The 15,906-nt window shown below is 43.1% G+C and overlaps 1 protein-coding gene across 2 annotated transcripts in view; it reads left to right on the top strand.

Annotated features, from left to right (window-relative positions):
* The window catches only part of kank1a (KN motif and ankyrin repeat domains 1a), a 62,340-nt gene extending 46,916 nt beyond the window's left edge, over positions 1-15,424 (top strand). For both annotated transcript variants that reach the window (XM_069683098.1, XM_069683097.1), the window contains exons 3-12: positions 60-2,714; positions 6,273-6,458; positions 9,212-9,320; positions 9,562-9,786; positions 9,969-10,056; positions 11,266-11,485; positions 12,578-12,720; positions 13,907-14,107; positions 14,322-14,420; positions 14,519-15,424. In XM_069683098.1, coding sequence (XP_069539199.1) covers positions 60-2,714; positions 6,273-6,458; positions 9,212-9,320; positions 9,562-9,786; positions 9,969-10,056; positions 11,266-11,485; positions 12,578-12,720; positions 13,907-14,107; positions 14,322-14,420; positions 14,519-14,581 — 3,989 coding nt within the window. In that variant the 3' untranslated portion in view covers positions 14,582-15,424. The remainder of the gene's footprint in view (positions 1-59; positions 2,715-6,272; positions 6,459-9,211; positions 9,321-9,561; positions 9,787-9,968; positions 10,057-11,265; positions 11,486-12,577; positions 12,721-13,906; positions 14,108-14,321; positions 14,421-14,518) is intronic.
* Positions 15,425-15,906: the final 482 nt, after the last annotated feature.

The raw sequence follows: 15,906 nt of genomic DNA, 5'->3' as shown, positions 1-15,906 counted from the left end.
ATTATCTTTTTTTAGAAATCTACTCGACTAAAATGTTCTTCTTGTTGTCCCTATTTCAGAAAAAGGACAAAGATGCCCAAGCACAGGAGAAGAGAAGGACGCTGTGGCCCCCTACTATGTTGAAACTCCCTATGGTTATCAGCTGGACCTGGACTTCCTCAAATATGTCGATGACATTGAAAGGGGCAACACCATCAAGAAGCTGAGCATCCAGAGGAAGCCCAAAGTGGCCAAACCCTTGTCGGTGACTCGGGGCAGCACTGGCGGGGGCAGCACTCAGGCTGAATGGACCTCCACAGACTCCCTGTCCTCCTCCAACAGCGACGGCAAGCAGTCCCCAGTCTTCTTTAACTCCAGGCCCCAGGTCTCTGCACCGCTGACCCCCACACTCCCCAGGGCAACCTGTGAAGTCCCCCTGCAGCAATCCTACTTGAACATCACGGAGCAGAAACAACTCCTGCCGCCTCCTTCACCAAGGTTTGTCCCTCGTCACAACCCACAGGTGGAGAGGACCCTCATGGAGACGCGTCTCCGTCTCGAACAGGAGCGCCTGCTCATGCAGCCGCACATTGAGCCTCCGTTGCCTCGCCGCCGTCTCGCCAGCTTCGGCGGCATGGGCTCCAACAGCTCACTCTCCTCGTACTCAGGCTCCATGGCCCCAAGTCAGATCTCTCCGAGCACCAATCAACCTCTTATCATCAACGGTCACCTCCCCAATGGAGATTATAACCCTTACTACCCACCATCTATGGGCAGCTCCATCCGCCACAGCCCCATGAGCTCTGGCATGGCCACGCCTGTCACAAATGTCAGCCCGTTACACCTTCAACAAATTCGAGAGCAGATGGTTGTGGCCCTCAAGAAGCTGAAAGAGTTAGAAGAGCAGGTGAAAACCATTCCTATCTTACAGGTTAAGATTGCTGTTCTCCAGGAAGAGAAAAGACAGTTGGCTGCTCAGTCCAAAAATCAAGGTCCTGGTGGCTTCCGCAAGCGCTCCTACAGTGTAGGCAGTGCTGACCAAATGGAGAACCAAGCCCCCATCCAAAAAGAAACAGAGCTGCACATCATGGAGCCTGAAGCCCAGGAACAGAACACTCAGCGGCTGGAGGAGTTCAGACGTCTGGCTGCTGATGTCCAAGCTCTGGAGAAGACATCTCTAGACAATAATATTAATGAAATTCAGCCTCATAAGACCACACAAAATCAAGCCCACCAAAAGTCCATTGGAGTAGTTACTGATGAGAATATGAACAACCTACCTGTCGCTCAGAGGAAGTTGACAAATGAACGTAATTACCGGGACGTTGAGGTAGCAACAGAGCGGCAGGAAGTACGCAGCGCTGCAGTTGGCGTGACTGAGGCCATGCTGGGTATGACAACTGAGGCTGAGAAGGAGATTGAGCTACAGCAGCAGACCATCGAAGCCCTGAAGGAGAAGATCTACCGCCTGGAGGTGCAGCTGAAAGAATCCACTCACCAAATAGAGATGGGGAAGCTAAAACTGGAGCTCCAAGCTGCCGGCGGGTCAAACAAGAAAAAAGCGGACAAAGGTTTGATGGCCAGGCCGGAGATGTACAATGCATGTGTGGAGGCTAAAGTCCAGATGCGCAGCCAGGGAGTAGGTGACCATCTGGAATTCAGCCCTGCTAGCACAGTTAAAACTCTACAAAGCCACAGTATTGGAGTGTCCTGTCAACCCAGTGTGCAGAGTGTGTCCTCAGGCCCAGAGATTCCGATGGATCGATGGGTGGTGCATGAGCGTGTGGAGGTAAATGATCAGTGTGTAGGGAGGCGGGTGGAGACATGTGACCAGCAGGTAGGCATGGAGCTGAATGTTTGTGAGGTTGGAGTCAACACAGAGGAATCAGTGGACAGTTTGGCTCTTTGCAAACCCATGACAGAGCTTAGCAAAGAGTCAAGATCAGTCGGCTGTGGAGATTGTTCGGTGGATGTGGTCGTCAGTCCTATAAAGAAGCTTGTGTCGCAAGGAACCGACACAGATTTCGTCAGCAAGGTGGACTGTGGTGTCATGGCTGCTCCTAAGTCAGCAACTCAGCAGACCAATACTGAGACTGAGGTTGTGAGCAAATCCACCAACACAAAAACAGTTGTCTTGACTGATTCTTTCACCGAAATGGTTTTGGTCACTTGTGACAAGCACACCAACACGGCTGTGACTGAAACCAGGACGGTAGCTGCTGGGGAAGGTCTTGTCAAGGATGTTCACTCAACAGCGAAGACTCGGTCGATTGCTGTTGGAACCACTACAGAAGTGGAGTCATCCCTTGGCAAATCAAGCTCTACGAAAACCAAAGAATGTGGGGTGGGACCGGTAAGCATCCAAGAGAACTTCTTGGTCGGCTTAAAAACCAGGAACATAGCATGTGGCCCCTCCCAGCCAACTGAATCTGTCACAAGCTGCAGCAAAACAACCGTTGAGGTTGAGACTGAGGCTGAGAATGCACCACTGCAAGCTCAGGCCCAGGGGGGCGCCGGACTGGACCATTACATCGAGAGGGTGCAGAAGCTGCTGCAGGAGCAACAGATGCTGCTAGCAGAGAACTACAGCGAGCTTGCAGAGGCTTTTGGTCAGCCCCAGTCCCAGTTTGGATCCATCAACAGTCAGCTGGTCAGCACGCTCACGTCCATCAACTCCGTCATGAAGTACGGAAGCGTCGAGGATATCCTCAAGCTGCAGTCGGACCTAAACGCAGGTGAGAGGTGAAGCACAGCCAGCACTGTGGATGCTAATGTTTCCACATGCTCGTAAGTGTTGCAGAAGCATAAGTGGTTGTTGTGGTAATGGGCTGAAAGTCATGTCAGGCAATCAAAGCATAGTTTCAAGGGCAGACAACAGTAAATGCACACACAGACACACACTCACGCTGCCTGCTTGCCAGCTATTTTGCTTGAGCAAGATTCTGTTATGTATACAGTGCCTGAGGGTGTACTAAAGAGAGGGTTCAGAGTTTGATTTCTTTTTTTCTATTCCATGGTTTGTTGCATAATACATCAATCACTCAATTTTTAATATACAGCATTCATATACAGTTCATAACCACAAGAACGAGACGTACATATAGAGCAGGTCCAGACTGTACCCTCTGTATTAGCCTAAGACAAGTTTGTCAGTTTTAGTAATAACCAATCAATCATTTTAAAGTTCTTATATTTCCAGCAGCAGTTAAAATGTGTGGATGGAGTTGTTTTGTAAACAAACAAATGTTTGCTTTGCTGTTTTAAGTATTCTTAATGAAGCATCCATATTTACCAGCTTGCAGTCTTCTTCTCATTGTGGGTATCTTGTTTCGTTTCTGGTCGCCGAGCTTTGCCGCCACATGTCGACCAGTGAAATACTGTGAGTCAGGAATGTGTCTTGAACCACATGTACATCACGTTGGTCTATAGTGCTCTTAGGGGCCAAAAACTCCACAGGTTTTCATTTAAAGAAGTATTTCACAGCTGGAAAGAGGGTCTTCTCATTAAACTGGGCTGTCTATGCTAGAAAAAGATGTATTTGTAAGTCCTCGTGCAGACTTTGAACAGGGGGCTCTTCAGTTTAGCTTTCTTCAATTGCATACACACAGTACTTCCTACAGTTTCTCTTCAAACTAAAAGCCAGAAACAATCTCAAAACAACAACACTGCACGTAGAAAAATGGCAGGAATACGTCTGTGATTTGGAATTAAGTAATCTGAATGAAGATGTGAAAAGAGTCATTACACGCTGAGAAAAGGGGTACAAGCTAAGAGTCTTACAATCGAGATTCTGCTTTATATGAATGTAATGAGCAAAGAGGGTTAAGGACAGTTTGAGCCAAAGTCATTCAGTTTTTTCCTGTTTTTGTTTTTTATATTTGTATTTTATCTGTGTGTTACGTGCGTTTGCTTGTAGGATAATTGGGATTGTCCTTGACTACTTTGGGAATTTAACTAAACAATACTCAATATAAAGAATGTTTTAGAGTTTGTCAATCTAGAAAATAAGCAAACAAATGCATTGAAAATTGCCAGGGCTGTTCAGAGGACAGCAAACCAGCTGATAATGTAGGGACAAAGTAAGATGTAGTTTTGGACTGAATACCAGCAGTTTTAGCTGTGCTGTGGAGGACCTGGTCTGCTTTCACACACTGGCTAAAGAGAATCCTGATCGGATCAGACAGGCCAAAGTTATCTCTGACCCTGAAATATGCAGCGGGGGCTTTGGACTCGAACCAACAATGAGCTCATTTCTTTTTGGGAACCAGTAACGTCGCACCAATCGGCCGCTTGTTGTTTTAGCGAGCCGCCCTGCCTTCACTCACACCTCACTGCTGATGCTGATTCATGGCTCCTTCTGAGTTACATAACATGCATTCATGCTGGCTGGCACATGAATGCAGGCCGATTGTCTGAGTTGTGTGCGAGCTTGTTTCTGGTCAGTTGCTGGCCTCTTTCGGGATGTAGAATTACTGACCAGTCGTGGTTCCTGTGCACGTAGCTGTCAGCAGAATGGAGGACAGGAAGCTCAGTGAGACCTAGTTTAAAATATGGCACTGAAAGCAATGACTGGAGCTTGATTTCCAAGTTCAAGCTTAAGTAACTTTCTCCATGTCATTTGGCTGTATTGCATTTAACTGGAGCTTTATTACAGCTGTGTTGTGTGAGTTAACAGACCATAACATGCTAAGCTAACACTGAAATAATGTGGCCCTTTTAAAGCATTTTGTTGTTAAATCTTTGCTCATTTCTCTTTTTTTACATGATATAAAAAGAGTTAAACATTGTAAGAATATTGCAAGAAATGATAATCACCAGCGTTGTTTACATCAGATAGCTTCTTGTTTACCTTGTTTTACTCATGCTTTCCTGCCACCAACTGACAAAAACTTTGATTGCATTAAGTCATCAGACGCTGAGAACGGTCAGTTAATAATTTTTGGATGTCATTATCTTGAAATCACAAGTTAATTCATCTTGTGATCTCAAGAGAACGAGACGCTCATTTTTCTCGGCAGAACTTGTCATGAAAATACCCTTTTTTTTCTCCTGATATTTAATTTTCAGCCTTTAAGATTATTGTCTTAAATGTCAGAGGATTTATAGACGGCCCTAGAAAGAGTTCACTATGACAGGTAGTCCATCTACCGCAGTTTGTAGAGGCTTGATTGATTCCTGGATTAGTGTGGCCATGTCTTCCTTGAGACTGGAACGTTGTTTAGCCAGCTCTGTAACCAGTTGCTTCATGGAGAGAGAATCCCCAACACCATCCGTGTTGTCTACAGTGTTAGCTGCTGCCGCCATGGTCGCTAGCTCACCAGCTAGGCTAACGCTGGCTCGCGTGGCTGGAGTTTGTGTGTTCGTTTGTCTTTGCAGCTTAGCGCTGCTCATTTTGTAGTACTTATAGTTCATAAACTCGGCTCTCAACTATACAGTAAACTCTTGGTGAAAACAGTGTCAGTTATTTGGGTGATTAAAAGAAGTAGTCGGGAGCTCCTCTACTCTACGTCTTCCTCCTACATTGCCAAACCGGAGGTCCGTCAGAGGGGATTCATAACTTAACATAGTCTGATCTCATAATGGCTAAACCTTTATGTGACAGTTTCAGCTTAAATTAGATGAAACAGTTGTCAAGACACCATATGTATAAGTTTGCTTGTGTCTGCTGATCTCTGTTAAGCCATTATAACTAATGGGAGGAAACAACCTTTGTTTTTCCATGAGGAGTATTTATTACCCCAGTACAACCAAACTAATTTCCTTCAGATAAGAAAATAAATAACTCATTATCTCGAGATAACGGTTATTAAAAGAATCATTGTAAAGACAGCTGTTCAACTGCTGTACGGTTCAAAGGTCAGCTGTAGATTGTTGTGAGGAAGCAAGAGGATTCTTAAGACATTAAAAGACTGATATAAAGCTAAAGTATAAAAACTGCAAGTAGTTGCATTCTTAAACTTTCAGGAAAACGTTTAGGATCCTATTTTAAGACCTATCTTGTAAATCTACCAGGCAGAACTATTTCTTATAGATTCATTATAATATTAGCAACGATCAATATCCCCAAGTATTATTTACTAAGTGTTTAATACATAAATATAAGCTTACCTGCTTCCTAGTTATGTGAAGTAATGTGATGATCCTTGTTTCAAACATAACCGGGTCCTGCTCTTAGTCCTCTAGTGTTCATGAACATCCACACATGTTGTCTTTAATGGCTCTGCTCTTTGATTGCATACCTGCGCTACCTGTGCTGTTAGTTGCTGACCTTGCTCTTCCTCTCATCACTTTAGAGAGCACTCAGCAGCTTTGCGTCCAGCCGCTGTCCGTTCAGATGGAGCGCTCACAGATGGAGAAGATTTCATCGGGCTTGACTCCTGCAGACAAACCTGCCAACACACCTGCACAGCAGCAGCAGCAGATCAGTGCAGCGGAGCAGAAGAGCCGCATGGACCTGCAGATGTCCACAGCGCTACACGGTACAGCTGGCAGTCCTACAAAGTGTTATATTTCTTAAACTGATCATGTGTTTTGTGATGATCTTGGAACCTATCGGCTAATTTCTGACTTCCTTCTCAGTGTGCTGCATCGTTTACAGTCTGATTAGCAACTAGAGAAGCGAGAATGGAGTCAGAGTTGATGTACAACGTTTAAGATGGATTGTTAGCTTCACTTGCATGTAGATGTCTGTTTATAGAGATTAATCAAAAGCGAAATCGTCCTCAGATGACCGCCAGGATTGTATTATGGCCTCTTCCGCTCTCCACACGGACAGTTTTTTCTGCATGCAATCAAAACGTGCTGAAATGCTAATTGGCGATTATACTGGGACTACAAATGGAAACCAGAAAGCTTCCAATACCCAGAGTCGTGTCATCTGCCGACAGATTCAGCATTTTTGTATGCTGAATCTTTGAATAGAGATTAAGTAACTTGTAACCACACCTGTCAGACAAATGTAAAGGAGCAAAGTACAATATTTTATTTTAGAACAGTAGAAGTATAAAGTAGCATAAAACGGAAATGCTAGTAAAGTATACCTCAAAATTGTGCTCAAGTACAATAGTTGAGTAAATGTACTTTACTTTCAGGCACTGGCCAACACATCTACATATATTATGTGTGATATGTTTGTTTCAGATCTAAGGCATTGTGGACTAAAATCACATCACAAACTAAATGACATCAATATATCCTGAAGTTTAAGAAGTGCTTTCTTCAGCAGTGAAAGATGTGATGGATCAGATGTTACCTCGGTCACTTGTTGGCCATAAGAAACCACTTGACGATAATTAGTTCCACTTTTTAATCCACTTTTCAGCTGCACAGAGACAAGAAATTAAAAACACATCTGATGTTCTTAAAAACATTCAAATAAGTTGTCTGACCACATCACAGGGCTACAGATAGCTAAACCTGCTCAGCTTCTATTAACAGCAGGCTGATTATATCTAAAGCACATCCATCACATCACCTGTCACCTGCTTTGTCCTTCTGGGTTTCACACATTCTTCATAAATGAGGCAGGAAACATGCCAAAAAAAACACGAAACACCACAAACATCCTCATCAGCCTGGATTCCTGGTAACAAGCTCCTCATGCTGCCACCTGTCAAAACACTGCATTCATACTAAATGACTCTGTTGCTACTGATTGAGCACATGCCAGCGTAAACATACTCACCTCCACACTTGGTGATACATGAACACACACGTACACTCTCACTGTCTCTCAGCCTGTCCCCCCGAGCACAGACAGAGGAGCCCCCTCCCCTCTATCGGGGCAAGTCTTGGCAGATGTGCAGAGCGTTCTGGCTCTCGGCTGGTATTTTGGGTTGCTAGGCCTCTATTTAAAATGTTTCAGATAGTTCAGGGTTTGGGGAAACTTCCAGAAAGCCTCGCTGACAGATCGCTTTGGAAAGAACACCAGACGGACACTTAATGGCTACTTTGCCCTCTGCCAAAGCTCTTGATCATGTCGGAGGACTTTAAGTGGATCATTCGGGCGTTATCAGACTGTTTGTAATGAACTAACTGAGCCTGTTAATTTAGCTGCAGCATACTTAAATGTTGCAGGAGAAGAGTGCAAAGGACAATTTATAAGCAGAAAATACTTGAGATTAGGGGTGGGACAAAATATGGATACAGCAATATATCGGTGTCCTGACTAGTGCAGTAACATTATCGATACGCCGGTGCCAAACATCGATATTTAAAATTAATTTACACATTTATAGCGCTCTGAACAGATTTCCCTGCGATTTTGACTCACTGCATCACTACTTTATGACTCCTTGCGGTGGCGTTTACGACATGAATGAGGGTAACGTGAAGGGAAAAGTTAATCAGATATCTTGATGTATCATGATATGATTGTCTTGCAATATATCAATTATTGCAGAGTCGCTGTATCGTGATATTGTCGTTATTCTGGAACACGTATCGCGTATCATATCGTGAGTTATCCTGTGATTCCCACCCCCACTAGAGATGGATAATCAATTTTGCATCTTGTCATGATATTTTTCAAGGCAATACTGTATAACTACATGTGTACCAATTATGGCTATTTTAATATGTAAACTAGTACGGTAATGTTACAAATACAAATCAATCTTCTTTGTTCCTTAATAATAAACACACACAGATGAAGACTTCATTATCTAATTTTTGTCTAAGGATAGTTTGTGTTTTTTGAAGTGGTGTTGTATGAGGTGCTTTAAATTTCTTCTAAATCCCCGGGTTACTGAAGGATTTGTAATTTTGTGTACAAGTGACACAGTTTAAAATACCTGATTACATTCAGTCCACCTGGTCTATGAAGTCAATTTGTCAGGTCTAATAGATGTTCTCCTTTGGGGGCATAAATTGCAGTTGAAGAAGGTTAACTTATTGCAACTTTTGTTCTAATAAGGTTTTGGCAATAATCGGCATATTGAAAAACGTTTTAAATCTCAATAATATGGTGATTAAAGAAACATAATGACATCGTGTCCCAGACCCCTGGTGATTCACAACCAGGGAAAGTACAAAACGGAAGGGAAGGATTAAAAGTTTGTAGAATATATAAAATAGTTAAATTAGCAGCATCTGAAAAGCTTCATAAAAAGAGAATTATAGACGTGACAAACTTGTTTTTATGTTCCACAAACTCCAGATAAATATCTCTTTTATTTTGAAGTTGATTTTCACGTCTAAATTCCTCCTTCTGCGTTCACTTTTCCCCCTACAGGGCAGCCGTGCAGCCAGAGCACCCTGAAGTCCATCATGAAGAAGAAAGATGGCCGACCCGACACCAACGGCACCAAGAAGAACCTGCAGTTCGTCGGGGTGAACGGAGGGTGAGTCAGGCTCTCCTGTTTATAAATAAATATTCAAGTAGGTTTTCTTTTGCTTTGCATGTTCAGACGCCTGTTGGATGTTTTTATTGTAGTTATATTTGTGGTTAAAAATTTCCCAAGCAAGGTGAAAGGTGCCGTTGTTGTACATTCAAAAGGCTGTTTTTACTTACTTACTGCAAACATCTTCAAGCTTCTGTGTGCTCTGTCGCCCCCTTGTGGCCCTCTGTCACCCTTCTTCCAGGTATGAGACTACATCAAGCGACGACTCCAGCTCAGAGGACAGCAGCTCCTCCGGGTCAGACGAAGAGGAAGAGGATGAGGAGAAGGAGGAGTACGGGGGTAAAGAGGGATATAAGAACGTGGAGGGAGGGTGCAGCACAGGGGAGGAGAACCAGCCCGAGGGAGACGAGGATGTGGATAAGAAGGACGAGGAGGAAAGTTCAGAGAAGCAGGAGAAGAGAGAGAGGTGGGTTAAACGGAGTTACTTTTTAAATTCATCTTTGTTTGGGCAGTAACATTAATGTGGGATGTGCTCATTTTGAATTTTGTATTATTGAACCTTTATGTATTAGATTAAGGGTAAATTGAATGCAGCAAATGGGACTGGAGGTTCATGCATGACATTTGATTGTGTTCATGTTTCCAAAGGTATGAGCTGAGTGAGAAGATGTCAGCTGCGTGCAGCGTTCTCAAAAATCACCTCAGTGACCCGAAGACTGTGAGCAGTAAAGATGTGGTGAGGAGGGTTTTTTCTTTCATGCGTGTAAGGCAGCCTTTTTAACACCCTGGCTAGTGACTACAGATGAAAATAATAGCTAACTCTGGCATCATTTCTTCAGTTTATATATTCATTTGCACCACTGCTTTTTAAATAAACGTAACTAAATGAAACTTGTGGTCCTTACCTTCACTAATGAGGAAATTCTGTTGTTTTTTAACACTCAGGTTTTCTTATATTTACCCTATAGATCAGGGTTTTTTTTTTTAAGGATGTAGCATTTTTAGCAGGAATGATTCCTTTGAGCCAAAAAGTGTCTTTAAAGTGGTAATTTGAAGATCTGTTTCGTTCTCTTTGGCGGCACCTATGACGATAAATGGTAATTGCAGGAGCACACTTCCCAGATATCCAGACAGTGTTGCATGTGTGACGTCCACGGTTGGCTCCGGTTGTAACTCTTGATTTTCCTGGCTGACGGTCGCTTTCCTTTTTAGACTGTTTGCTTCATCTGAGCGTCGAATTTCACTTATTTGAAGTTCTTTGAAGTTGTATCTGTAGTCATCGATCTTTTCTTTGTTTGTTCAGCCATAGTAGATTATCGTTACTCGCAACACTTGCAGGGACCGGAAAAGCAGCCGCTTAGCTCCGCCTACCCTCTCTGGCAGACCAATCACTGTGGCTGAAGGAAAACTGGTCACTAACTGGGCGTCGCTTGTAATTTCATGGGTGAAAGTCGCCACAGACACCCAGTCTGTAATACTGCAAATGCAAAGGCTTTCATCAGTGGGCCATAGGCTCAATCACCATTGTGTTACCTCATTCCGCGATAGATAGTGACTTAACACACATTTATTGAAATGAAAAACTTCGAGATTATTACTTTAAAGTTTTAATAATCTTCTGATTTTGAGCATGGGCTTGTATATGATTATGGCCTTGCATTTTTACTAGATTTTATGTTTATGTTCTGCAGAATACTTTCCCTGTTTGCTTTATTTTACCCTGAAGTGCCATGAATTAGTCTTGGATGGAAAATGATATTGTGTTATAACACTCAGACTTAAAAACACCAACTAAATCTGTCATTGTGTCAAGTGTTGTAAAGCTGAAATACTTTTATTTTCATGTTGTAGACAGACACAAGTTTTAGAATGAGCTTATGTAGCATATCATCACAGGTAAAGAGCACAGTGTATAATCACTAATGAGCCCCCTACCCCCCCTCAGAGAGCCTGTCTGAACACGGTGCAGCACGAGTGGTTCCGCGTGTCCAGCCAGAAGGCGGCGTCGGCGGCCATGGTGGAGGACTACCTGGGAGCCTTCGGGGGAGTCTCGCCCGCCGTGCTGCGCCACATCGTCAACATGGCCGACGGAAACGGCAACACAGCGCTGCACTACAGCGTGTCGCACTCCAACTTCCAGGTGGTGAAGAAGCTGCTGGATGCAGGTGAGAGCTGCAGGGATATTCTGAAATTCTCAATTAGAAAAAGCGTTTGCTTGTGTTATATGAAAACCTGTAGCAGAGCATCCGTTTCCTGTTTGTGTTGAGTACTAATGTAAAAGGAATCCAGATGTTTTGAAAATCTTTCAAAGCCTTCTTAACCAGCCCTCAGATTATCTTTTCGTCGCTCAAAATGCAGCCAAGTATTTGTTTTTTGTTTTACAGTTCAGCACTCAAGTCCTGCTTCTCCAGCTTCCCCTCATGCTTATCTTCCTCTGTAAGATATCAGGTCACTGCAGAAAGCCAACAGTAACTGAAATGTTAAGGCATTTAACTACACTGGTTTCCTCTTCTTGTCTTTTGTCACTAATCTAGAGTGATTGACTGCACATGGTTGCAGTTAATTCTTCAGAGTTACACTACCAGAATCCTCTTTATATTAGCAATCAAAACATCTGTAAATAGTAAATAAATCTGCTCGTAAGTCATAGAGAAAAACACTCAGATAAGATGTTGTTGTTAAGATGAACCTGTTGTGAGTTTCAATGCAGTTAAGAGGTTCATGTAAACAGTGTGGTATCAGGACTTTAACTTGAGTAGAGGGTTTGAGTCCTTCAGCCGCGCAGCGACCTCTCTGAGGCCCTATAGACTGTGATGAGGTCCCGCTCGCTCGCGGCTCTAAGAGCCTTTTGTCCCGTCGGCCTTTTGTGTCCTTGTGCCCTGTGACAGCACCTCCACCCCCCTGTCCTCATTGTGTCCTTTGTCCTCACTCCGTCCTGGTTCCTCAGACCTCTCCTCCCCTCTGTGGCCGTGCAGCCACCCTCATCCCCGCCCCCCTCCCACCCTAAACGAGGCTCTGATGTCTTCTGCGTCTTAAAGGCTGCTAACAGAAAGTGTAGAGGGGCTGAGGGATGGACTGAAGCCTGTCACACACTCCCTGTACCTCACTGTGTTGTTGACTGACAGGTGGAGTGGTGACAAGTCAATCACAGACCAGTCATCACATACAAGTGTTTGAATCCCAGCGAGACCACCCACACTGCAAGAAGCTACGGCAGGGAGCTTTAAACATGGCGTCTGTGTGTGTGTGTGTTTCAGATGTGTGTAACGTGAACCAACAGAACAAGGCAGGATACACGCCCATCATGCTGGCAGCGCTGGCCGCCGTGGAGACGCCCAAGGACATGCACATCGTGGAGGAGCTCTTCAGCAAGGGCGACGTGAACGCCCGAGCCAGCCAGGTCAGTGAGCGTCCGGAGGTCAGAGGTCAGAAGGCAGCAGCAGGGCAGCAACACACACAAGCTACAGGTTTAAATGAACGCTCTAAGGGGGTCAAATCAACAACCGACTCTTTGTTCGTAGGTTTAAACAGCAATTAAGTCTGTACCTGGCTCCTGTTCCAACATTATGAAGGGGTCAAATAAGGTCTTTTTTGTGATTTATTTGTTAATCAGTGACAATTAAAACTCAAAATAGTCTCAGTTTGAAGTCTAAACAGTTTCCCACCAAGTTGAATTTGACTCGATGTTGGAAAGCTTGTACTCTGGTGACACCAAGTGGTGAAAGAAGGTAACTGTTTGGGGTTTTCCTCATGCTGTTAAAAAAAGTGAATTTTAATCCTCATGGTTCAGAGGGCACTTCTCTGTGGATGGAGATGTTTACATGTTTAGCAGGAGACTGTTTTTATTTTAACTTTGTGTCCATGGGGGGGAAGAGGATTTCTTGCCAGATTCTCCAACGAGAATTTCAGGTTGTATCTCAGTTAGGTTGCACAAGTTAGGTCCTTTAAAGAAGCATGTGTCGAAGCTGCAACCAATGATTGTTAAAATAATAATTTTTATGAACTTAATTCTATGTCACATGTAAAATGCAAATACAGTCAAATAGTTTCAGTGTCTAGGTTCTCAACTGGTCTAACCTCAGGACCCACCACCTCCTCTTTAATGACTTATCGAGACAAATATCTGAAAAATGTTCAACCCCTCAAATGTATTTAATGAAAAATGCTGCAGTTTAATACAGTATTATAAATACAGTAGTAAACACAGTATAATAGTCCATCAAAATGACTAGCAGTGTTGAGAAGCACTGGTCTAAATGATCACCAAACCGAGTCAGTGTGTTTGCATTGAAGTCCCTCCTGATCAAGTAAAGGTAAAATTAAAATAATAAAATAAACAATGGCACGGTAAACCAGAATGAAACATTTCAGGGCTGCAATGAGGAAAAAAAAAAAGACAAAACTTACTCAAATGAAATGCCAAAGAATGATATGAGATTAAACTAGTTATAATAATAAACAGATATGACATGCTGGAAATCTAACAGTCAGACAATAAAACTAAATGTTATAACTGTGTAAATGTTTAAAGTCATGATTTGGCGTGTGAAACTCATCCCCTCACCGTGCTGTTTCCCTGTTTCCAGGCTGGTCAGACGGGGCTGATGCTGGCGGTCAGTCACGGCAGGATGGACATGGTTCGGGCTCTGCTGGGTCACGGGGCCGACGTCAACGTCCAGGACGACGAGGGATCCACGGCGCTGATGTGCGCCAGCGAACACGGACACGTGGAGATTGTCAAACTGCTGCTGGCTCAGCCGGGCTGCGACGCCACGCTCAGCGACAGCGTGAGTGACGCATTGAGGGACCCTTTGTTTTCATTCTACTTTTTACTTGTCCTCTTAACTTGACTACTTTTATTTGAGTTATTTCCTGGCTTTACAAAATAAGATTTATTCATGAAAAACATACATAGATATTACATATTTAATCTTGAAGTATCATATATATAGTATGTAAATGAGAGGCAAACAACTAGCTGATCTTTTGCTTGTCCTTCAGGATGAGAGTAACGCTCTGTCCATCGCTCTGGAAGCAGGACACAAGGACATCGCTGTGCTGCTTTATGCACACGTCAACTTCTCCAAAGCCCAGTCACCGGTACGTCCTCATCACTTTATCACTCCCTCTATTTTATTTCCACCCTGTACTTTGAATTTCTGTCTAAATACATGTGTTTGTGTACATGTTTACTCCAGGGGACCCCTCGACTCGGCAGGAAGACGTCACCCAGTCCCACACGGAGGGGGATGTTTGATTGAAGGTCCCGCCTCTCCCTGTAAACCCTGCGCTGCTATTGGTTCACGCTGAACGACGCCTTACCCACAGCTGGATAAGGAACTAAATCCCAACCAACCAATGAGTTTTTTATCTATGTGCACACGTGAGAGCCCAAAGTGCCCTTTAATATGAATGTAAACAGCCGGTGCCTCCAGTCCCATCACATTCTGTTTTCAGCAAACCAACATGGACACAAATTTAACTCTAAAACGCCATTTTTTCCTATCTTTATTAATTTTTTAAAGTTTTTTCTTTTTTTTATTCCTAAAGCTCAATGTTGATCATTCAAGAGCACCAAAACATCTTCATTTGTGATTTATTTTTTTATTTTTTTGAGCATATCAGAGTAGACAGAAGGAGAATAATCCACCCACATGTTAGAGGAAGTATTTCCTGTATATATCGCTCGCCTCGGTCTCACACATGTGCACACAGCTCCTCTGCACATGTACAAATAATGTGGACATCATCGAGTAGACATTGTGACCTAGACTGGAGAAATTGTACTTTTATACAAATCCTTTGTATCTATTTAAAAAGAAGAATCACAGTATTTTCAATATTTCCTACTACTACTTAACGACCCATGAAGTTATATATTTATCAAAGTATAGTTTTTAATGCAGATATATGTATTTCATTGTACATACGGTGGTCAGTAGTTTAGATTTTCTCCTTTTTGTCTCTATGTCCACTCTCTTTCTCTCGTGTGTAAAATAAACCGTCTGTCCTCCTCTAGTCTTCATCAAGGTGCTGACTTTCATCCTCCGATGAGAATTGAAGTGCCTGAGACTTTGCCATATAACAATAAACATATTAAAGAATACAAATCAGTGTCATCATTGATGATCCAAAACGTTAAGAAATTAAACTGCTTCGAGGATCAGGTTTTACGGTTGTGTGATCGTGTTTGGATGTAGGAACGTGTTTCTCTTCTCAAAGCCTGAAAGAAACTGTGTTTTTAAGAGTTTATCTTTTGTTTTCAGGAATTAAAAACATTTAATTCATGCACAAAATGTTACATCCAATATTTAGGATTTTGTTTTAAAACATACTGCAAACAAAAATATGAGCCAAAAATGAAATGTTAAGGACGCACACAGATCACCAAGTTCACTCACAATGAGGATAAATTAACTTTAAACATATCTTAGGGGACTAGAGACGCACTAATTTAAGACTAGTTATGCTCACAAGTGTATCGTTGTGTTTGATAAGAGACAACGACCACCCCCAAAAAAACATTTCACAACCCAAGGCAAAACAAATGAGGATAAAAACAGCAGTCACTGTAATGATTCTTCAG

The sequence above is a fragment of the Semicossyphus pulcher genome, unplaced genomic scaffold (genome assembly GCF_022749685.1).
Source record: "Semicossyphus pulcher isolate SPU_LCO1_2020_fin unplaced genomic scaffold, fSemPul1.0.p SCAF_6, whole genome shotgun sequence".
NCBI lineage: Eukaryota > Metazoa > Chordata > Actinopteri > Labriformes > Labridae > Semicossyphus > Semicossyphus pulcher.
This window is presented reverse-complemented; position numbering and strand designations above follow the sequence as displayed.